The sequence below is a fragment of the Phocoena phocoena genome, chromosome 2, assembly GCF_963924675.1.
Source record: "Phocoena phocoena chromosome 2, mPhoPho1.1, whole genome shotgun sequence".
Classification (NCBI taxonomy): domain Eukaryota; kingdom Metazoa; phylum Chordata; class Mammalia; order Artiodactyla; family Phocoenidae; genus Phocoena; species Phocoena phocoena.
Genome location: NC_089220.1, coordinates 106,374,306 through 106,398,248, shown reverse-complemented (window position 1 = coordinate 106,398,248; position 23,943 = coordinate 106,374,306). Strand labels below are relative to the sequence as shown.

Genomic DNA, 23,943 nt, shown 5'->3' with positions numbered 1-23,943 from the left:
TCAATAATGACTTTACACATTTCAATGTGAACAAATATACAGAAGATTTTAAATACGATGGCATTATGTAAGTTGTCTGCAAAATCTATAAGAAAAATTGAAGAATGCTTTGTTGATATGGACAAATTTGGAGTTGATTTTCAGTTTATATAATGGTCCTTTGAATTTGATGTTGATAATACTGAGTGGTTACAAGAGTTAGTGGATTTACTTAAATTAGATACAGTTTTGAGACTGATATGCTTTTGCTTTGGGCTCAATTATTCTAAAAAAGATGAGTCAGTCTTGTCAAAACAGACGCCAAGTATTAAAGAAAATGGGGTTTTTTGGTACTTTATTCATTTATTGGAAAATTTTTAATAGTGTTTGGAATCTACATTTTTAACTGCAATTTTTATGACTAAATACAGATCAAGCATTTCTGACGAAAAGTTAGCATCTGAATGGAGATGTGCTTGTACATGTAAAATACACTGGATTTTGAAGGTTTCATGTTAAAAAAAGAGGCACACTATAATAATTCTTTATGGATTACCATGCTGACATGATAATATTTTGGATAACTGGGCTAAATAAAATATACAGTTAAAATTAATCAACCTGTTTGTCTTTGCTTTTTTAACGTGGCTACTAGAAAATTCTAAATTACATATGTGACGAATTATTTCTCTTGCACAGCACTGCTAGCCTAGAAAATATCTAAGATACTAGCTGTTCTACTATAATACTACCCAATATTATAAAGAGGTAATAAATATAACTTTAATGAACTATAAGAAGCCAATTTTATTTTGGCTGAATTTGTTCTCACTGGCTTAAAAAGTTTTAAGTTTTCACAATTGTCCTTATTGCCAAGAGTCATTTTTAGATCTTCTTACAGTCACTATGAAGGACATTTACTTCTAAGATTCTAACTTTTGTCCTGTCTGAATTCACCACACTATACAAGCGTTATGAGATGACGATGATAAAAGGAAAGCACCTGCTTCCACAGGTCAAAACGTCCAGGGGCGCCTGGCACGTGGTAGAGGGTCAATAAATGTCAGCTTCCTTTTGCTGTGTAACCAGGGCTGCCTCACAGCACACCCGTCTCTAGCTGCCCCCATTCCCTGTTCTGATTTCTTCTTCCTCCCTGGCCCAGAGGTGAAAAGAAAATAAGTAACAAAAGTAGGAAGTAAATAAGAATTTAAATGTTGTCTGGTTACCTTAGTCTTTAGCTGAGACACTGCTTTCAAACTGGAAACTATCCCACTAATACTGATATTAAAAAGTCCCAAGGCAATAAGAAGGATTTAAAGTAAACAAGTTCTAAAAATCTCTTCCTGGTTTACAATTGTGTTGAAGGTATTAGGTCAGTATTATGCTTACCTCTAACACCTGAAAAACAAAATTTAGCCACTATTCTTAGTTTTCCCTTCAAGGAGATTACACCAGAATAAGTACAAAAAAGTGCATAACTTGTAGGCTGTGTTTTCAAAGCTTCTAGATTGCTCCTCTGAAACTTGGAATGCATTTCCCATTTTGAAATCAATATTGTTATAAAATATGGTTAAATGTTGCAAGGTGAAAATACACCTGGTTCCCAAAACGTAACTGAAATAATATAAAAAGTTCTACTCCTCTTTTTCATCTTTCTACTGAGAAATTGGAGCTGAGGTCCAGGTTTTGGCATCTTTTCATATAAATAGGACTTCACATGTCTAGCAAACAAAAGTCAGGAACTACCTATATTACACAACCAACTTTTAGTCTATTATATTAACACTTAAGCAAGTTTAAATTTCGTGATGTTAGGTGATTCTTCAAGTAAAGATGAGCTCTACCTCTAACAGACTACTTGTCAGACAAGGAAAACGTTTACTTCTGTATTTACTAAAAAGAAAGAACTGTTTAAGGAAATTAAAGTAAACTGAACACTAAAGACAAAAAAATAATACTTAGAAGTCATATCAGGCAACATATTAGAGATGTTAGATAAGGAAATCAGATATAAAAAGGCAGGGAAGGAGAAGGTACTGGTATCTTTCTCTACTTCTAACACCTTGAGGCAAAGTATACTATCATCTTAGCTATGTAAAAATTAGTCTCAAACCAAATTCCTTGAACCAAATATGACACTAAAGTAGTTTTAACGTACTTCAAGCCAACAGTTAATAAACTGTTAAATGTAGAGTAGGGTATTATATATATACTGCTGTTCAGAGCAGAAGATACACAATTAATTTTATTACCTTGCACTGAGAGAACACGTAGCAGGTAAATTTTCATAAGAAATACCAATTATTTATACTACTATTATACTTTGGTAAAAAACTGATAATATCACAGCTCAAGTTATTTCAAATTCTGCTTATTCTAATAAATAGCAAAATTGTCCAATTTCTTCATTACATTGATTCCTTATGTGTACATTTTTAAGATTGTGATTTTTTTTCTAATTTCTAGCATCTAATCATGCCTAATCCTTTCTAAATATTTTTCTCTCTATAATCTCCCCCAAACCCATCTTTTTCCTCCTTCATCTCAACTAATATTTTATTCTAAACCTTGGTTATTTCCTTTAGTATGATATCTCCCTCTGCCCCACCCAAATACAGTGACTTTCAAACGCATAGATATCTGTAGCCGAATTAAACTATAGTATTTGATGGTCCCTGCAATGTCGACCTTACCTAAATTTTCTTCTCTCTCATCTTTTCCTCCCAATCTTCCCTTTCACTTCAGTGTTACCTGCTTTATGTTTAGATTTAAGCTTTCATTCCATACACCAACTCCCTTACCCTCCCTCAGTATTTTCCCTGTAGCACCATTCACTTGTTTAACAACAAAAAATATTCCTTACTTGTTCATCCCTATCTGTACTTTTTCCCCATTCTCCAAAAATTAAAACATGCAGCATGGCTCAATTATTTTCTCATCCTAAAATTTAACGTGGGTTTACCTCCTTTTAAAAATTCTAACTTTAGAAACACTTGTCTCCTTCCTATTTCCAGCCTGTGCCTCATGCCCTCTCTAATTATAAAAGGAAAAACACCAGTCCACTAAGACGAAATCTTCAAATTATTCTCAATGGCTCCTAATCAGATAAAAATTAAGCCACAAAACTGAGCATCCATCACCCCCAACACATTTACACATTTGTGCTAATTACATATGCAAGTAAATCTAAATTAATATGCATATAGTATAAAAAAAGAAAAATTTTAGAAGACTGAGCTAGAGATGAAATAAACTTTTTAAATGTCTTCATACCATTATTAAACTAGTATCTCATTATTAAACTAGTATCACCTCATAGGGTGAGGTCTGACATTAATGATAATGGATATAAATTCATACTTCACACAGTCTCAAACTTTTTGTCCAACTTATCAGATCTGATTAGTCTGTGTTTTTATTAGATAGCCAATATTTTTACTTTGTAAAATGTATCTGATGAGCTCAGAGTAGGAGTGTATGTCAGCTTACCTTTTCCTTGTTCACCAGTATTTGTCTTACTATTGTTACTGTTATTATCTCGGAGGACTTCTTCTCATAAAAAAATCTTTTAAAATATGTATCCATTTGAAGAGGGTTGATTCTTGGTAAAATTAAATAAACCCATGTAACTAGGCAGACAAAAACCGTTAACATACTGCACAATGCTAAAAGTGAACAAGGGAGAGGACGCCACACGTGAAGCTGATTCAGGACACTCCGTGTGTGGTTCATGACACATAACCACGTAGTCTACAGACCACTGGCGGTAGGTATTTTAAATATTTGCCAATGATTTTATTTTTGCCAGATAAAAAGTTTTAATAAAAGTTCTGCTATTTTCCTCCCGTACCTTCAAGTGCATTATTTTAGAGACCACTGCACTAAAGACTAGGTTCCTAACATACAGCTGGTTCTCGATGAATATTTATGTATTGAATAAAGCAACATATCCGCTATTTTGATTTTTTTGGATGTTGTGCACAGTATGTTCGAGGACCATCATGTTCATCAGACCCTGTCTCCAGGAAAACTTTTGAAGGTAAAAATTTGAGGGGGAAAGGAACTGTTTACAATGTCAAGTTTTCTTCACAAAGGATCCATATCTTTGCTTTGTATCTTTCTGTAATACTTATTCCTAGATTTAGTTTATAGTTTTGGTCATTATGTTGAATGTCTGTTTTTTTGTTTGGTCATTTCCATTTTTAACTAATGACTGCTAATGAAGAGAAAGCTATTAGTTTTTGCATATTTATTATGTATCACCATCTGAAAATGAATTATTAATTCTACTTGGTGTTTTCTACTAAGGTCCCAAGTTTTCTCAGCATTATATAATTTGAAAGCAGAAATAATTTGTTCTTTTCTAATATTTATACCAACAATTTATTGTCTTATTTCAATGGATAGAACTGCCAAAGCAATGTTTAATAATAGTGACGATGATGTAAATGATGACAGGAAGTATTTGTCTTGTTTCTGATGTTAATGGAAATAGCTTTAGTATTTCATCAATTTGCATATGTTGTTTGCTTTCTTTGGGGGGGAACTATCATATTTTAATAGTTTCCTTTTATTTCAATGTTATTAGTTTTTTAAAAATCAGAAATGGCTTATTTATAAATGTATTTTTGCTTCTAATGATACAATCATCTGGGATTCCCTTTAAAATGAATATGTTGGCAGACTAGTGAAATTAACTCAGTAATTATATAATTTTTCTTTGTGACACATTTTACTGGGTTAGATTTGCTTTAAGTTATACTTATTTACAACTATTTTAGTTAGTGAAATTGACTTATTTTCATTTTGGAGTTTCTATCAGATTTTTGTCTTAAGGTTTTTAAAGTTTCATAATACTCAATGTTAAATTTTAAGTGTGAGGCTACACTGTCTAATACAGTAGCTACCAGTACATGTGGCAATTTAAACATAATCGTTAAAATAAAATAAAACATTCAATTCCTCAGTCCCACTAGCCACTTTTAATTGCTCAACTGCTACCATATTATATGGTGCAGGTGTCGCACTCAAAACAAAGAAAATCTCTCTCTCTCAGCTTTAAAATTCTAAAGCTTTTTCCATTCCTGTTGTAAGTGCTATTGAAGCTACCCAAGTCATAAGTCTCCACATCATATTCTTGAAGCACTAAGAAAATATTCCCAGACCAAATCATTCTTCACCCACGTGAAACAAGAAGCAATCATCATACAAATGAACCTGAATTTTTTACGCAACAGTAAAGGAACAAGTCCTTTAATCTACTGGCTATAAGGCAATCTTTATACAGTAAGTCATGTATAATACTAATACCAAAGAAACAAAATCAAAAAACTTTAATGCAAAAAGTACCCCTCGAGAAAGGGCAATGGCAAATCGATCATTAAGTTTTAAATTCCTTTTCATTCCCTTGTATAATAGATAACATCATAATATGACACCTAGAGTAAACTTTGACCTCCAGCTTTATTATAAATGACAGATATAGTTACAGAAAACAAAAAACAAAACAAAAAAAGCTGGTATTCCAGTGACTTCATCTATTTCAAACCAAGAAAAGTTAAATCCAAAGAACTCTTTTAGAAAGCAAGCTTATTTTTAAATTCTCTTTTATTCAATTCTAATGCGTGGCCATCAACTAAGCCAATTTTGGAAAATTAGAATACTTGCAGAGAAAACTCATTTCCTTTGTTAAAAGCAGAAAAGTGCCAGCTTATTAAGAAGGAGGCTTTTGCTTTCAGACCATGTGCTAAAAAGTTTCTTTTTAATAAAACTTCAAAATACTGTTTTTAAATCAACAAAATTCTTCCTGTTCTCTAATCTTTACAACACTGAAAATTTGTGCCCCAAAAGTTTATAAGGATAGTCAACAAAAGATCTTCCCCTTTTTAATTTTTAATCACAACTGCCTTTGAAAATGATTCAGCATCCATTTAAACCCACAAATAAAAGCTTTATTTTTATTAGTTTTAATTAAAACTGCTATTTATTATAGGTGTTTAAAATCTAAAATACAAGTCTTTCTTCTAGACAAATGAATTGACTCACATTTCATAATATTTCTTTGTTTGAAGAAGTGCTTTAAAACACTACCCTACCAGGAAGGAAAAATTCTAGTAATTTAGTTTTAATACTCCTTTCATACTTTTGAATTCTCAGAAATTCAGCTGTTGTTGATAAGTTGACAAGACTATGTCAGATGTCAAAAGTTATATGTTCAGTATTTTAAATCTATTAACTCCAAATGTCTATCTACATAATAAGTCAAATAAAAGTTCCTAATTTTAGGGCTTCTCTGGTGGCGCAGTGGTTCAGAGTCTGCCTGCCGATGCAGGGGACACGGGTTCGTGCCCTGGTCCGGGAAGATCCCACGTGCCGCGGAGCGGCTGGGGCCGTGAGCCATGGCCGCTGAGTCTGCGCGTCCGGAGCCTGTGCTCCGCAACGAGAGAGGCCACAACAGTGAGAGGTCCGCGTACCGCAAAAATAATAATAAAAAAAGAAGTTCCTAATTTTAATCTTTGTTTCTTCTCAATCAATTTTACTATTTTTTTTGATACAATAATGTACCACATACAATTCCATTTGTATTAACTGGGGGAGGGAATTTGGGGTAGGAGGAAAGGAAATATTACTGAACACACACACAATAATCTGAACACCTGCCCTTGTGTGAAAATCTTAAGATTTTCATTTTTACTAAAATCTTCATTTGTCTCCTAAAGGAGTGGGTTTGTGTCAAACCAAAATGATTCTCTCCCTCTTTTGAAATAATGACCTGTTTTATGTTCTGCTTTGGTTAATATGTGCTTCTCCTGGATGCCCAGTTTATATCAGAAGTGAAAGGACCTGCTCTGCAAGGGTGTCCCTCTCGGGAGGTAAATGGAATAGCTCACATAGGCTGTGATTTGAGTCTTTTTCAGGAAAAGGGTTCTGCAGCTCTTCAGTCCTCCAAAAGTATCAGGAGGGCACAATAGTATAGATTTGGTATAACCTTCCCCATTTTTGGAAAATAGTTAACAAAATTCAGTCTTTCAAACATCTACTGCTTACTCAGCACCAGACACTGAGTACTGTGGACAATACAAAGATCTGACATATGGTTCCTGCAGTCCCCAAGGACATTTACAAATAACTAACATGCAGCAGGAAATTACAAGTATCCCAAGGACTGTGAGTTTAGGGGAGATTACATCCAGCTACAATTGGAGTTACTTGGGGGAGGGGGGGAGTGCTCAATGATAACCTCATAAAGGATATGCAAAGACAGGACAAAGGCAGGGACTCTTGGAAAAGGGAAAATAAGGATAGAAAAACTGTAAGCCTCGGAGCATGTTTCAACTTCTTCAGAGGACAGAGCACATGGAAAAGGCACCTTAACATTAGCTATAGTCAAAATATTTTGACTACAAGCATAATAATTAATAATCGAATAGGTTAAACCTACTACACCTCTAAAGTAAACCAATTAGTGTAACCACAAGAAATTTATATACAAGGAAAATTTGCAAACTGAAGTGAAATTACTAAGGTGCACTGGAAAATAACACACACACACACACACACACACCGCATACAGAAGAAATCCTTTTTTGTTTCTTAATCATAGTGAGGTGTGGGGAAAATGTTAATTTAAACTACAGCTTCATCAGCTTACTACTAGCACAGTTTCCTTTTAGGCTGTCAGTATAATGCTACAGGATGATTCCCTGGCATTTTGTTCTAAACCCACAAATGAGATGGTTATGTGACCAGCTGCAGCTCCCTTCCTGCATTTCAGAAGCTCTCGGAGTCCACACACTTGCGGCTCTGTATAACTTCACACAAAAGACTGGCAACTGGCCAAGAAACCCCTGCCACGGTGTATATTCCCCCTAGGTCCAAGATCTGCCATTTAATTCCAATTCAGCCGTGAAATGACTTGTACTTTAGCATACTATACCAATATAAAGCAAATTAAATTCCAGTCCTAGTTAATAAAGGTATTCCTCTAAAATGCAATACACAAAGACATTAAAGTATATAGTCTATATCTTTAAAGAGACCTACAAATATAATTCCACTCCATTAGGAAAATTCCAAGATAATTCCTTAAATTTCCTCAAAGAGTTACTATTTCCTCATAATCTTACCAACAGCAAGAAAACCCACTGCACACAGAGATTTAATTGTATTTCCAAATTTCCCCATTAAATATTTCATGCACATTGCTAACTAAAAATCAAGAAGAATGAACGCTTTCAACATCTGGTGCATACAGGTTGACATGACCTGCAATGATGACTGTGAGACAGATACCTCAAGAATGATCTTAATTCCTGCTGTTTAAAGAGAAATACTTACAACCTTACAGAAACACATGGTTCTGTCAATTAGATAGCTGTGTCATTCTAGTATATAAGTGTCCTCAGGGAAAGGGGGGGAAACTAATGAAAACACTTTAACAGCTTGGCTAATGCTTAATTTTTGTAGGAAGGGGTGTTTTATGAGAGCAAATAATAATAAACTCAGCACTAGGCTCAGAAAATCTTCCCAAGATTTTCACTTTTACTGATGTCTTCATGTACCTCTAGCTTGTCTCTCTTCCACGTCCGGACATCTTCCACACAGAGGATCACTGAAATACTAGTGATCTACAGGACTAAACCTGACAATGTTTTATTCAATAGCCACAGTGTAATAATGTGAAACCTGTAAAAATGTAAACTTGGTAGGCCACTGACCTTTTTTTCTTCCTTTTGATGAGACACCTTTCTACAATACAATAAGCAGCTAAGGATGATGTAGAAAGGATTAGCACACAACTTCAGTAGAAAGTGTGAATCAAAAGCAATATTTGGACTTTAAATCCCCATCCCTGCCCAGTATTGCCTTCATGTAACATTTGAGGGCTATATGGCAAAAACAAAAACAAAAATAAAAGGGCTCCTTTAAATGGCTTTTTTTTTTCCTTTCAATGTCAGAAACCTTTTGAATTCAGTAAAATGATTAAAACCATAAAGAATTATTCATAATTTACTAGTCAAGGAAAGAAATTTGCTTCACGCCAAAGTTAAAACTGTAAAATACACTGACTCTTTGAGCATACCGAATGGATATGGATTGTTAAACATCACTTGTAACCTGAATAACCTGTTCAAAGTAGTCAGAAAAATTCTTACTTTATTGTCATTTACATGAAACAGACATGTATAGTATATGACAGAGAGAACAGGGCCTCCAATACCCTTTTAAAGGATGTGACACTTAAAAAAAATTAGCTTGAAAGGCTACACACAAAATTCTTGATGTTTATCTACAGAGTAGAAGAGGAGAGTGGAACTGTGTTGGGACAGGGGAGACTGTCAAAATAATTTTTTAAACAAAGAAGTTAAAGATTATATAACAAAACCTTAACTGGACAGTAGGAATGTGGGTTTTTATCATATTATAATAATATTATTCTTCAATTAAAAACAAAAAAGAAAAGGAATTATAATGAACAACAACAAATACTTTTCATTTCCCTGAAGCTTAGTGGGATGGGAAAGAAGAGGAGACCTAGAGGCTGAAAAGGGCAATTTAAATTTACATCTGAATGAATAAGGACAAGCATTCCTGATAGCCCCCAGTCCTCTGTGAATTCCAACAGGACTAAAAGGCAGTAATGGCGGTCCCCACTGGCTTAGAGACTGGGGGGAGGGGAAAGAGTGAGGACGACGAGAAAACTGCACACACATAGTAAAGGAACAGCATTTTCAGATAATATTAATACTTACCAGTATGTACTGTAGCTACTGCAATCCATACACACTGTGTGCTGAGCTTTTTCTTGCTTTTCTGATTTCTTATGGTTGGTTAAGGGTATTTGTGCATCTTCATAATGTTTTTTTGCATGGCCATTCACATACCTTACAAAAATCAAATGAAAATGTATTTTAATCTAAATATTGCTTGGGAAGTTAAAGTAGCAGGAGATGATAATAAAATTAGATGGTTATCAAATCAGAATAAGAAAGAATTCCTTCTAATAAAGAGCATTCAATCCTGTAAGAGCATTCATCACTTAGTGATTTATTAAGCTGAGTACTTAAAATATGCTTTTTTGCAATCAAATACAGTCAACTTATTATTGTACACAAGACTAGGGCCAGGCAAGGAAAGGTGTTATCTATGCAAACCAGTTTCAATACCATTGAGATTATCACTTATCAACCCCTTTGCTGATAATTTTGCTATATAGCCTTTTTCTTTTTTTTAAGTTTTCTTAGGCTGCTAACTCCCAACTCAGCTATTATCAAAGACAAGCTTTGCAAACTAAATTACTCAATCACTGCCCACAGGGCCATAGGCTCTGCTTAGGTTGCTGCCTAATATAAAACATGAGAGTCAGATATGGAAACAGGATAATCTCCCATCTCTTTCTCATCAATATGGCTTCATATCTTTCATTTGAATGCCTGAATAATCACTCCACTAATATGGAAATAGGTTTGTTTAAAAGAAATCCAAACAGAACAGAAATTATCTTAAGCTTATATAAACTGTTATTTCTTACTACATGGGCAAAGATAATCAAAGGCTGACTACAGTCAGAAAAATTTTCTAACACTTTCCAACTCAGATTTAATAAATCATTTTATCACAAAAAGCAAAATGAAACTGAAATAAGGGTTCATCTACACCTTCACCTAAATACTGTACAATGCCATAACTGACCACTACTTGAAGACCCTCATAAAACAAAAACTTCCCAGTTCCTAGAAAGCTGCCAATTTATAGAAGGTAAGGCCTAATTGTAAACTCAGAACAGTCAAAACAAATGTCAGTTAAATAGTGGCAAAGTAAACCTGCTCAGAGAGTTAAGGTGACATTTTTGTCATGATGTGCCTTAACTGTACGAGCAACACTTACCTTGGGGAAAGTAGGATAGTTTGTGGTAAGTGAGGAGGACCAACTCCAAGCCTGGCCTCTCTACCCCAGGAAACCTGGAAGCATCAGAGGCACTACTAACCTCTACTCAGAGTTTGATCACGTTTTCCCCCCTTCTTTTCACTGTAATAAACATAACCAAGACTTGTGTGTAGGGTCTTCTGTTCACAAAAGTGGACTAAACTGAATTTTTAATTCCATTGTATATATGGCTGAGTTAAAATAAAAATAATGATTAAGAGTATAAGCTCAGGGCTTCCCTGGTGGCACAGTGGTTAAGAGTCTGCCTGCCGATGCAGGGAACACGGGTTCGTGCCCCGGTCCGGGAAGATCCCACATGCCGTGGAGCGGCTGGGCCCGTGAGCCATGGCCGCTGAGGCTGCGCATCCGGAGCCTGTGCTCCACAATGGAAGAGGCCACAACAATGAGAGGCCCGCGTACCTCCAAAAAAAAAAAAAAGGTATAAACTCAAAAATTAGACAGCCTGGGTTTTAGCAGGCGTTATCACATAATGGCCTGGTGACCTTGGGTGAGTTACTTAACCTCTCTACTTCTGTTTTCTCATCGATAAAACAGAGATAATAGTACTTATATCTCATGGGTTGTTAGGTGATTAAATAATCCATGGCTCAGAATGCATGAATTAATGAATAGTACATATAGTTCCTTTAGCCACCATACTGTAGCCTCCAAATGTACTAGATATTTCCATGGTTACTGTAATAAATGTCAGTGATAAAGTAAGAAGTGTATTACTGCTAACATTAAGATTAGCAATGTTTTGGCTAATATTCAAATACATGTCAGAAGTTGACAGTCATGTATAAACTACCACGTAAAAATAAATATTTCCCTCATCTAGTTTTAGATTTTAACCAATTTGGTCTAAAAAGGAAAAATGTCCATATACATGTCACAGATTTTTTAACAATAATCACAAAAAATAGGAAAAATAAAAGGGATGGTGTCATGAAGACCAATACAATATATAACTCAAATATACTACTGATAAAGTACATTTCCTAGTTTGAAAGAATATTCAGTTTAAGACTCCCCTAAAGACAAGTGGTCTAAATTACTAAGAAAATTGTCATTCTTGGCAATCAACACCCAGGATTACATGGCAAAAGAAAATTAGCCAATCAGCTATGTAAAATGAAGATCCAAATGCAGGTTACTCTCATTATCTGTATAATCTACTTAATTATATTTCTCTGAAACCATGTCAGATTTCCAAATTTAAGATTGCTTACAACTGGAAACATACTACCTACAGAGCCTAGAAAATTTTCAATTTATTTTTCCAATACCTACTTAGAGAACTGTTTGTTGCTTGCTGTTAAGAACACTAATGTCTCCACTTTTTGAGAGTATGTCAGGTCTTTTTGTTGACATATGACCTTCCAGATTTAGGCTGTAAAGCACTATGAGACAACTGGAGGATAGAACTATATAAATTTTATTGCATTATAATTCTCACCTCTCAAAATCTAGGAGAGGAATCTGTCTCTTCAAGTGCAGAATTTAAGTGCTTCTACTTTTCTTCTTTTTTAAAAAAAATGTTATCTGTACAAAGTATTTTCAGGTTCCCCAAATCCTAGAGATTTCAAAACCACAATAACCACAATTAAGATATGCAGTTAACATTTTCCAAAAGTACTCTTAAGTGTACATGGAAAAATAGACTCAATTCCAGGACTAAAAATGTGAAAAATCGAAAGTTAACTGAACAAAGATGCTCTCTTCATGCAATGAGGGTTTACGAATAACGATGGGGAAACTGTCCAAATAAATACAATATAAATTTCAGCCTGTGTGACTCAGTATGATTTCCCACCTCCTTGATGCTAAGCTACTAACTTCTGAAGTAAATTCAAAGCAGATTTTCTAAGCTAAAAGAGCCACAGAAATAAATGTGCTACTACCAGACACACAAAGTTTGATATTTATTTGAGTTTGTGCTAGAAGAAAGAGTTACTAAAGTATTTAAGTAACATCATTTTGAAGCCAAGAACTGGGAGGAAATGCTCAGGCTTGAACTGGGTTTGCGAGTGTTAAGTTCCTAGAATGCAAAAATGTCTTAACGGAACAATGATATATTTGGTACATCTTAGCATAAATAATGAACTCCACAGTGAGACCATTTTCGAGGGAATTCCTTTATCTGTTTTGTTTTCAGAAGAATGATGTGATATCTGGGATTTGATTCAAAAGTCAGTAAAGGTAGGGAAGGGTAGGTAACAGGTGAAACAAAATTGGCCACATGTCAATCAAATATTACTAGTAGATTGTCTTGATCATCAAATTAATTCTTCTATCAATATAAAGGGGTTTTCCCCCCTAGATTTTCCTCAGTTCCATCACTGAACAAAGGGATTCTATTAGGAGAGGGAAGAAGCCCTACAGAGAATTACATACACGCTATAATTAAACAACGGTGCTAAATAAATCCAAATCAATAAAACTTTGACATAAAGCTTAAAGGTAAACTGAAAAAAGCAAGTTGGGTAGTGAAGTAATAAGCATGTCACCTACCTTCCACAGTGGACACTTGAACAAGTCAAACAGACCCAGGGGCTTTTGTTGGACCGGCACACTAATAAAAAGAAAAATACACAATATGCCAATTGTATCACGTTATTTCCCAGTTTCTCCCCTAATCTGTAATACCACATCCTGTGATTAAGTTATAAATTCCATGGCTGCTTAGATGTACTGAAATCACAAATCCTTGCTTTGTGAGTGCATTTACACAAAACGGCTGCCTAATTAACGTTATACTGAAAGAATCTAAACGCACGTCCACAGCAACTGCTCATATTAACTGCGGACTCAAATAGTTTAACCACAGGTTAAACACTTTTCTCCTTTATTACTTATTCCTTTTTTGTTTTTCAACAGGCTCTGACAAGTTAAGGACAGTCTTATTTTCTCATCAAAAGCACTTTTAAGGGAATTCCCTGGCAGTCCAGTGGTTAATACTCCACATTCCCAACGCAGGGGGCACAGGTTCCATCCGTGCTTGGAGAACTAAGATCCCACATGCCGCATGGCGCAGCCAAAAAATAAAAAGACAAAACATTAAAAAAAAAGATTAAAAAAAACATTTTAAGTCTAATTTTTTAATCACATGTCTTTACCATACAGATCATGTGCTACTATAAATGACAACTCTTTTAGTTTATTTAGTGAGAGGCATAACCTAAGGATACAATTCGGAAGACTAATAAGTCCAGTTCTTCCCAAATTAATGTCTCAAATGCATTAAATATAATTCTAAATGATAACTGCATGTAATTCTTGCTGAGGGTATAATCAGGACATTAATTACTTTAGTTTGAGTATTATAGGGATGCGGCAGGCAAAAAGGGGTATGAAAACTTTTCAAATACTGATTACAATTTTGCTTGCTGTTTACCTACTCAATTTTAGGCCCAATAAACATAACAATGATTTTAAAAGGGAAGGGATATAAAAATCACCTGGAACAAGCTTTTTCAAAACACATATGTTCTACTCAGGCAGGGACATCTACATTGGGGTGGGTACAGAAGGACAAAAGAACATGTCTATTTTGAGAAAAGCAACTTCCCAGGTGACTCCCTAATACAACCACTTGAGAACCACTAGTCAGTCTCCTAGGGGGCCAAGAGAGGGGCACCGCAGCACATCCACACACTCAGGATTATAATAAGTCCACTGCCTGGTACACAGTATATGCTCAATGAACAGTTGTTGAAACAAAGTTTAAATTTCTTAGTTTAAGATACCAAGCTCTTCCAAGATCTGATCCCTACTATATTATATTGGTCCTGTCTAATCACACATCACAATCGGCCTTTCTCATTTTTAAGAAAAATTAGCCAAAACTGGAAATAAAGTGAATCAAGAACTATAAGCCCTTTCAATGTATAATAAAATATAATGAATATTATATTCATTATGAATAATGAATATCCCAAAGATATTTAATTATAATACCATTGTTTGACCTGCTGTTTACTACTGATTAGGACCCAAATTCTATGAACTTACAAGTGAACTTGTAGATTTTTATTTGGTAGAGATAATATCTGTCTGGCAGACTCCAAGGGCTATGGTTTTCCTACCCTGCAGGACATTAATGGGTTTTATATCTAGCCTAGCAATTTACTTCAACATTCATTCTTCAGTGTCTGCATTCACTCAATTCCTCAAATGCTCTTGGAATCAGCTTTACCATCCTGCTGGTTCCCTTATTAATGAGTTAAATAAATCTTTGACATACATTCATTCCACATTTGGGAGGGGAGGAGAAGGCAAGGAAGAATAGGAGAGTACAGTGATATACTGCCCAAGGGCTTCTGCCTTTCTGCCCAGCACAGGGCTCTAACTATTTTTGAATGAGTAAACTTTCAGTGGTAAAAATCCCCTTCCAGTTAGCCAAGGGCCTGACCTTTCCTTAGGGCATTACATTAACTGCTAGGGCCACCCTGAAGGCATTTTAGTTTTTTACTCAGTTGGGTCCAATTTTATTGTATGTGCATGTAAGTCACATGACAAAGGCTAATAAGAAGAATGCCAAACTGCTAACAGCAATTATTTTAGTCAAGTACGTGAGAAGACTATTGTAAGGGAGGCTGTTGGCTTTTTATTTGTACACCCCTGTGGTATTTTATTTGTATCAACAAAAATATGACATTTTTATAGTTTGAAAAGAAAGTCCTATAGAGTATATTTTTAAAGGGAAAAATAAATTAGAACACAGTTTACTTGAAACAGATATTCCTGGTCTGTGATATAACTTGAAGGATTAAAAAACTACAAATATTATATAGTTTTATTCCTCCAGCAAACCTTTTTCTTTTAGTAAATACTAAGGAACACTGTACTCAATCTGGAAGAAGTTTAGTATTAACCTGAAATAAGTAATTACGTTATAATAGTAAGTTTAGGCCCAAGTTTTTAGTCATTTACAGGTTTTTGTTTTTTGTGTAATTATGGGAAGATTTTCCCCCCCTCCTTTGAATGAGGGAAAAAAAAAAATCTAGAACAAAATCACTGTTACTTTGGTGTGTTTCCTACCAAATGTTCATTTTTCCCCCGATGGCTGTAAAGTGTGTGTATGGACAAAAAGTACATACAATTTTGTGATCTAATTTTCCACTATCAGTATATTAAATGCATTTCTTCATGTTACTGAATTAGAACAGTGTACTCTAAATCTCGTCTTATAAAATCTCAATTACCTCATAAAGTTTTATCAGTTTTTTAATTTCTTAATTTCAGATTTTCAAAAAGATACCCTAAGCCTGAGGGGAAGAAATGGGGAATAACTGCCTAATAGGTACAGGGTTTATTTTGGGGTGATGAAATGTCTTGGAACAAGATAGAGGTGGTAGTTGTAGATGTATTAAATGCACTGAATTGAATCATTCACTTTAACATGGTTAATTTGGGGAATTCCCTGGCAGTCCAGTGGTTGGGACTCGGTGCTTTCACTGACAAGAGCCCAGGTTCGATCCCTGGCTGGGGAACTAAAGATCCCACAAGCCACATGGCATGTACATAAATAAATAAATAAGTAAATAATATTATGTTATGTGAATTATACCTTGATTAAATAAATAGGTGCTTAAGACAGGGATGAGGAGAAAGAATAAAAGGAAATAAAATAGTATTGACTTTCAAAAACATCGGAAAGAAGTGACTGTGCCTTTTACTAAATCTCAAAAAAGACCTCACTTTCTAAGTTAAGAAATCAAATTTCTTTTATCATGAATATTTACAATAAGAAAGTTAAGACTTAACGTGTGATAAGACAGTTGGTCTTGGTTATTTAAATGACAGTACTCTCTGAGGGCTTAATAGTTTCACACCAGAAGAACATTTGAAGGCTAGGAAACTACAGAGAAAAGGGTATTATGGGGCATTCTGAAGCCATTTATTACACTGCTTTGGGGAATATTCACTCTGTGTATATATACCTTATCCAAATTATAAACCTTTAAAGTACCCAAGACAATTAGAAAATAGAAGGAAAAATACTGGCTTTAAATTAAACTCTCAATTATTGCTACAAATAGAACAGGTCACAGCATGAGTAAAAGAATACCTGCAATAATCTTAAATTCATTTACTTTAATCATGTTAAGGGGACACACTTTATTATAAAAGGTAGTCTCAGTTTATAGACAGATGGGTTTCAAGTTTATCTGTAGGATGAACACATTTCCCATGGAAACTGCATTAGAGGTTTGCAGGCTATTTTATAAAACTCTACAAGAACCATAACAAAACTGAAATACTATATTGTGTGTATGCATGTGTGTGTGTGTATAAAACAAAACCATACACAGTCAATAAAAATGTTTTTAAGCTATAAATATACTATCTATTCAGCAGAACATAAAAATATTAAAATGAAGGGTTTTTATTTTTTAAATCTTAAATGCCGGTACTTGAGAGAAAGAGGTTAATAAGGTTGGAAACTTGTAGGAGTTCAAAAAGATAAGTCTGAAAACTTATAAAGGCTCTTTTTATTATGCCTAATTACACTTCAAGGTGACATCATGGCAGGGAAGGCATGCAGTATATTTCTCACACTGTTACACGTGGCCGCAGCAGGGTCACTGGATGTCATAAGCAGAAGTCTGGTCCTCTTTCACTCAGATTATGAAATTTCCTCAAAGTTACTCTCCTCCAGCAATCTGTCCCATATGCTTAGATTCTTCCAACCCCGAGCTCGGGTTTCCTCTCACAGCTCCTGGGCATCTCAGCCTGGGGGGCTGGTACTATCCAGCTCCCTTCACTCTCCTCCTGTTGCTATAGCCTCAGAACTCTCCTCTGGCCCTGTCCTTACCCTCAGCCACGAGCTCTGCAAGTTGGCAGCAGCACCCCTTTGCGGGGAGTGGAGAATGTCGATCCTCTCCTAAGCTAGGGCCATTTTCCACAAGATAGAAGCTCTGACACAGGCTGGGCAAGGGAGACAGGTGAAGTAGGCCCAGCCTCTAAAACATGCTCGCATTCATGTCTTCTTCCTAAAGCCCCCAAAAGCCTTAACCCTCCTGGAAACTAGGAAGGGACAACTGATGGAGCACAAAGGCAGAGGGAAGGCATCCAACTGATCTACAAACCAAAGTGGTTTTACTCCCTGCTACTCCTATGCAGGAAAGAACAGTCTGCTCCTTTACCAAGAGACAAGAAGGGCAGAAAACTAGGGAGTTCTAGGGGACTTCCCTGGTGGCGCAGTGGTTAAGAATCCACCTGCCAATGCAGGGAACACAGGTTCAAGCCCTGGTCCGGGAAGATCCCACATGCTGCGGAGCAACTAAGCCCGTGAGCTGCAACTACTGAAGCCCGTGAGCTGCAACTACTGAAGCCCGTGAGCTGCAACTACTGAAGCCCGTGAGCCGCAACTACTGAAGCCCGTGCACCTAGAGCCCGTGCTCTGCAACACCTGAAGCCACCGCAATGAGAAGCCCGCGCACCGCAACTAAGAGTAGCCCCTACTCGCCACAACTAGAGAAAGTCCGCGTGCAGCAACAAAGACCCAGTACAGCCAAAAATAAATTAAAAAAATAAATTAAAAAAGAAAAAAGAAAACTAGGGAGTTCTGGGCTTAAAGGGGCCTATTTACACACGAATATCTAGGTTGTGTTCAGAAGGCAAAATGGCATCCACAGCGAATATAAATTTCTTCCCACTGATCTTCAATAGCCTTATTATTCACTACATAGAACCTAATAAGATAGAATACATTTGGTATTCAAGGCCCATCAACAATTCTCCTTAAGTTCTAAATTTTTTATAAAACATCATGCACTAGTGCTTACAATACAACTTGGTCACTGTCTCTACAGGCAAAATAGTTCAAGCACTCAGCACTGACAGGCAAGCCATTTATAGCGCATCCATTATTCAATAGTTGCTTCAACTGGCAGAGAGGCTCTTGAACTTCTTAAGAATTCAGAAAGGTGAGGATCCAATGACTAGGATTCTAGTCCTGGCCCCATCATTACTAGCTATAGAACTGAGAACATCACTACTATTCTGAGTCTATTTCTTCACTGTAGAATAAAAACTAGGTGATGAGCATGTCCCCTCTAATTATAAAATTATTCAAAGAACACAAAGCAAAAAATAGATTAAATAATCATATAATTCCCTATAGATAAAATTCTTCCAACTCCACTCTCCTCCTAATTGTCTTAACAAAAAGATTAATTGCTAGTGTAGTATAATTTTCTAAATCAACAACCTTCAGCTTTTTTTTCCTGCTCCCACAACTCCTGAGAGGCAAACACATTCCCAGCACATTGCCTGTCAGTAACAGCAGCTCACTGCAACAGCGAGGTCAGAAAGTGTGTGGAATCGCTGTTCAAAACCATGGTACAGGGGCTTCCCTAGTGGCGCAGTGGTTAAGAATCCGCCTGCCAATGCAGGGGACACAGGTTCAAGCCCTGGTCTGGGAAGATCCCACATGCCGTGGAGCACCTAAGCCTGTGCGCCACAACTACTGAGCCTGCGCTCTGGGGCCCACGAGCCACAACTACTGAAGCCCGTGCACCTAGAGCCCATGCTCCACAACAAGAGAAGCCCACGCACCGCAACGAAGGGTAACCCTGCTCGCCACAACTAGAGAAAGCCCACGCGCAGCAACAAAGACCCAACACAGCCAAAAATTAAATAAATAAATAAATTTATTAAAAAAAAAACACTGTAGACAAACATGCTGCTCCAATAGTAAAACTCAGAAAACCACCCCCTACCAACAACACAGTTTTTAAAGTGCCACACTAAAACACCAGCAACCCATAAGAAAATATTCATAACGTGTTTTTTCAAAGAGCAGGTTCTTTATTTAATATTTATCTAGTACATACTATGTGCCAAGTACTATTGCACTTTATTGTGCCACTTTATAAATATTACTTCATTTAATCCTCTACAGTCCAATGAGATGTGTACCATTATTGGCCTGTTTTATAGATAAGGAAGCTGAGGCACAGAGAAGTTATATACCTTGCTAAGTTCTTTAAGTGACAGAACTGGAACTCAAACTCAGTATTTGAAGGTGTGGACTGTTGCAGAGCAGTAAGTCCAGAAGGTTGTCATTTTTGCTTTAGAAAGATTATGTACTATGTGTTTCTGTGTATACGTTATATACCTGTATATAAACTGCTTGAAGTCTAGAAGGGTACATAGTAACTGTTAACCGTCATGTAAAAAGAATGGGATGGGGGATTAGAGCCACATGGACCTACTTTCAACTATACTGTTTGAATTTTTTTCAGAAAGCATTACTTCTTTTATAACAAAAGTAAAGTTTAAATGTCTTAAATTTAAAGATACTGGTAATATAAAGTTGTCCTAATGAAATAAACTTATTCTAAATTATTAAGCATAAGTGATAAGTGAAACCAAAATCCTAGATTACAACTCTGTGGGTGTGTAAACATATGATCAATGAAAAATATTTGCAGCTGTTATTCAAAACACACACACACACACACACTCCATAGAAGTATCAATAGTAAAAGTGTTATTCCTCTCGAAATTGGAGGATAGGGCAGAATTATCATAAAAATTCTATAAATATTCCTGTACATATACAAGTAAAATATACTCCAGGACTCACCCAGCTTACCCTCCAACTGATACATTCTTAGATGTTTAGAACAAGGCGTATAATCTTCTTTATACCATAAATGCTCTTTGAACCACATACTCATGAGCCTATTCTATGCTAAAAGTTCTGAAGCCTCTTCTATCTTCAACTTGAATCCTCTGAAATTACCGGGGGAAAAAGAGTAGTAAAGTCACATAAAGAAAGCAGGAACTGAGCCTTCACGTAGTCCAGAAAAGAAGAAATCCAGCGATATTAAGCAACCGCCAGAGGTGCCAGAGCAGCCTGAGCGTAGCCAAAATCACTGCCTGTGTTCCCATACCGCCACCTCCCACGCCCGGCACTGTGGCTCATTCTGGGAGTGCACGCTGGGTTCCCAGGGAGCAGGGCAACAGGAGAATTCTCATACAAAGCAACAGGCAGCACCCAGGGCTAAAGAAGTGAGCCCATGCAGAGCTCAGGAGACTGAGCGGAGGTCCAGATACTGAAGGAGGAGGAGACCAAGCATGAGCTATGAAGTAAAGCTTACCTCAGTTGCCTTTCCGCTTTGCCCCATGAGAATCTTTCCCACCTTCCTCCTCTGGCTTCAGTCCCATTCTTATTCAAGGCTGGCAGTCAGTTAATCTCTCCTGAGTCATTACATAAGTAAATTTCTGATCAGTTTTCTGATAAAGTCACAGTTCAGTATTTCTCACAACCATTCTCTCCTTTCTGCTTAACGGCCCTATGATAGATAAAAGATGACCACTCCTCCCATTGAGAGGCAGGTCTATGTCCTCTTTCCTTGAATCTGGGCAGGCTCTGCAGTGCCTTGACTAACTGAAAATGGCAGAAGTGACCGCGTGCCAATTTGCAGGTCTGTGTTTTAAGAAATTGACAGCTGCTTCTTTTTCTTGCTTGCTCTTGGGGAAGCCAGCCACCATGCGAGAAGCCTAATCACCCTGAGACCAACACACTGTGAGAAACCCAAACGACACAGAGAGACCTTGCAGAATGTGACACCATGGGGCATGGGGGCGTGGGGAGGGACAGAAACAGAGCAGGAGCAGAGGCACAAGACATGTGACTTAAGAAGCCATCATGGAAGTGGATGCTCCAGCTTCAGGTACGCCAGCTGAGGCAGCCCCAGCCAAGCTCCTCCTGAATTCCTGACCCACAAGATGACAAGAAAAATAAAATGGCTGTTTTAAGCCACTAAGATGTAAGATAGTTTGTTAGGCAGCAATAGATAATCAGAACACTACTTGTAGAAGGAGGGGTATCAGCGATACAGCATATACCGTTCACCCCTGTCAAACGACTCATGGGAATGACTGACATTGTTGTTTAGTAGAAGTGAGGATGAGACCCTTTGAGAGGTTCTACTCCATAGGAATCAAAAACTATCCAAAGACTAGACTATCCCCTCTGCAACAGGGGCAGTAAGACAGTAAGAACACTGCAGTCTGTCATCAACTAAGCTGCAATCATCCTTTGGACTGGCTCTTTCTGTATCCCATTAATAGTTTAAATCCAGGTGTGCTGTCATTACCATAAGACAACCTAATTCTTGAGCAAAACATCACTCCTAATGTTGTCCTATATTGTAAAAAACGACCTTCAAAAATCTCAAAACCACTATTCCCGTATTCTACTCTAAATAATTCAATTCTTCTTTATCCAAGATAAATAAGGATTACCTGGTTCTCTTTAAGGGGCACCATCCTTGGCTCTCAGAGGCTAATCTTGAGACTGCTCTAGCCAACTTTCCTAATCTTTTTCACGTCAAGACATGCATGGAAAATGATAACATCTATGGTGCATGCACATAAACTGAAGAGTCATCGAAGGGCCAGAAGTGATCTGTTTGGAGGCTCCAGTCACCCTTAGGCTGAGGGGATCTGTTATCTCAATACATATGTAATCCTTTTATGGCCCTTCTGATGGAAAGCTATGTGGTCAATCTTTTTACCTGGTTATCTAGCAATGCAGGAGGAGGTCGCCCTTCTACTCCAATGCCCACTTGTTGGAACAAAAGACTGGAAGTCATCAACCAGCTGCATCATCTAGGAATCCAAGATGCTCCTCTGAGTTTATACTACTCACTAATGCGCTGAGACCTGTAGGAGAAAATGGATGCCTAAATCCTTATTTGTATCCTATGTATAACCGTCTTTTGATGCCCAAATCCTTATTTCTATCCTATGTATAACCGTCTTATCCTACTGCCATTCTATACCCCAAGGGAGCAGCCAGTTAACAGTATGACACAGGAATCTAACATGAATTAAATTAAAAGAGAAAACTACTACAACAGCTGGGTCTGAGTACTTAGGTGGCAAAACAGTATTGACGAGTATGTAAAAGGAAAAGTCAACTGCTTAAAATGAATCTGAACGTAGACTAAAAATGTTTCCAAGGCCACTTCCAGCTCTCTGATTTCAAGGTTTCCCAGACAGAAATATAATTACAATAAAGTATTTCACTTCCACAGCCTTGAATGTATTTGTAAGATCACGGTAGATGGGAAGATAGGAGCAGGAAGACAAATAGTCTGAAGTATTATTATAAAATCACTTACACATTATTGCTCACATGATGAAAACGTTAAAACTTTTAATCTTCCCTGAAGATACCCAGTAATACAAAAATATATTTGTACAAGGCTGTTAGTTGCAGCATTATCTGAAACTGCAAAATACTGGAAACAACCTAAATACCCAAAGTTAGGAGAATGTTTGAATTCACTGTGACACATCACAAATGGAGTACTATGAAGCTGTTAAAAATAATAATAAGTAAAATTTCTGCAAACATGGAGTGATATCCAGAACACACTATTAAATGAAAGAAGCAAATTCCAAAAGAGTATACTTAGTTTGCTACCTTTTGTGAGAGAAAATAAGAAAATACTCATGTACCTGCTTTTTTTTTAATAAAAAGAAACAGGAAGGATAGATAAAAATAATTGGTTGTCTACATGGGGTGGATAGGAATGAGTAGAAGGGTTAGGTAGTAACATTTCTTGGTATGGCTTTAACTTTTGGAACGATACTCATGTTTTATATACTCAAAAAGTAAAATAAAATCAGCAAGGATGAGGTGGAAAAAAATCTAAAATGGAGGGCTTCCCTGGTGGCGCAGTGGGTGAGAATCCACCTGCCGATGCAGGGGACGCGGGTTCGTGCCCCGGTCCGGGAGGATCCCACATGTCACGGAGCGGCTGAGCCTGTGAGCCATGGCCGCTGAGCCTGCGCGTCCGGAGCCTGCGCTCCGCAACGGGAGAGGCCCGCGTACCGCAAAAAAAAAAAAAAAAAAAAACTAAAATGGAAATCAAACTGAAACAAACGAAGCTAACTGTAAATCAAATAAATCAGTGTATTAAAAGATGGAAGGAAAGGGAAGGAAATAACCCAAACAACTTTTGAACATAACATTTCATATTTTGTGAGTATACAAAAAGAAACTGTAAA

The 23,943-nt window shown here is 36.7% G+C and overlaps 1 protein-coding gene across 2 annotated transcripts in view; it reads right to left on the bottom strand.

Moving 5' to 3' along the window:
- The window catches only part of USP3 (ubiquitin specific peptidase 3), a 91,486-nt gene that overhangs the window by 51,197 nt on the left and 16,346 nt on the right, over positions 1–23,943 (bottom strand). The window contains exons 2-3 of one of the 2 annotated variants that reach the window (XM_065871497.1): positions 13,420–13,480; positions 9,732–9,863 (exon numbers count right to left, since the gene is read on the bottom strand). In XM_065871497.1, coding sequence (XP_065727569.1) covers positions 9,732–9,863; positions 13,420–13,480 — 193 coding nt within the window. The remainder of the gene's footprint in view (positions 1–9,731; positions 9,864–13,419; positions 13,481–23,943) is intronic. The other variant, XM_065871498.1, reaches the window with a different exon arrangement.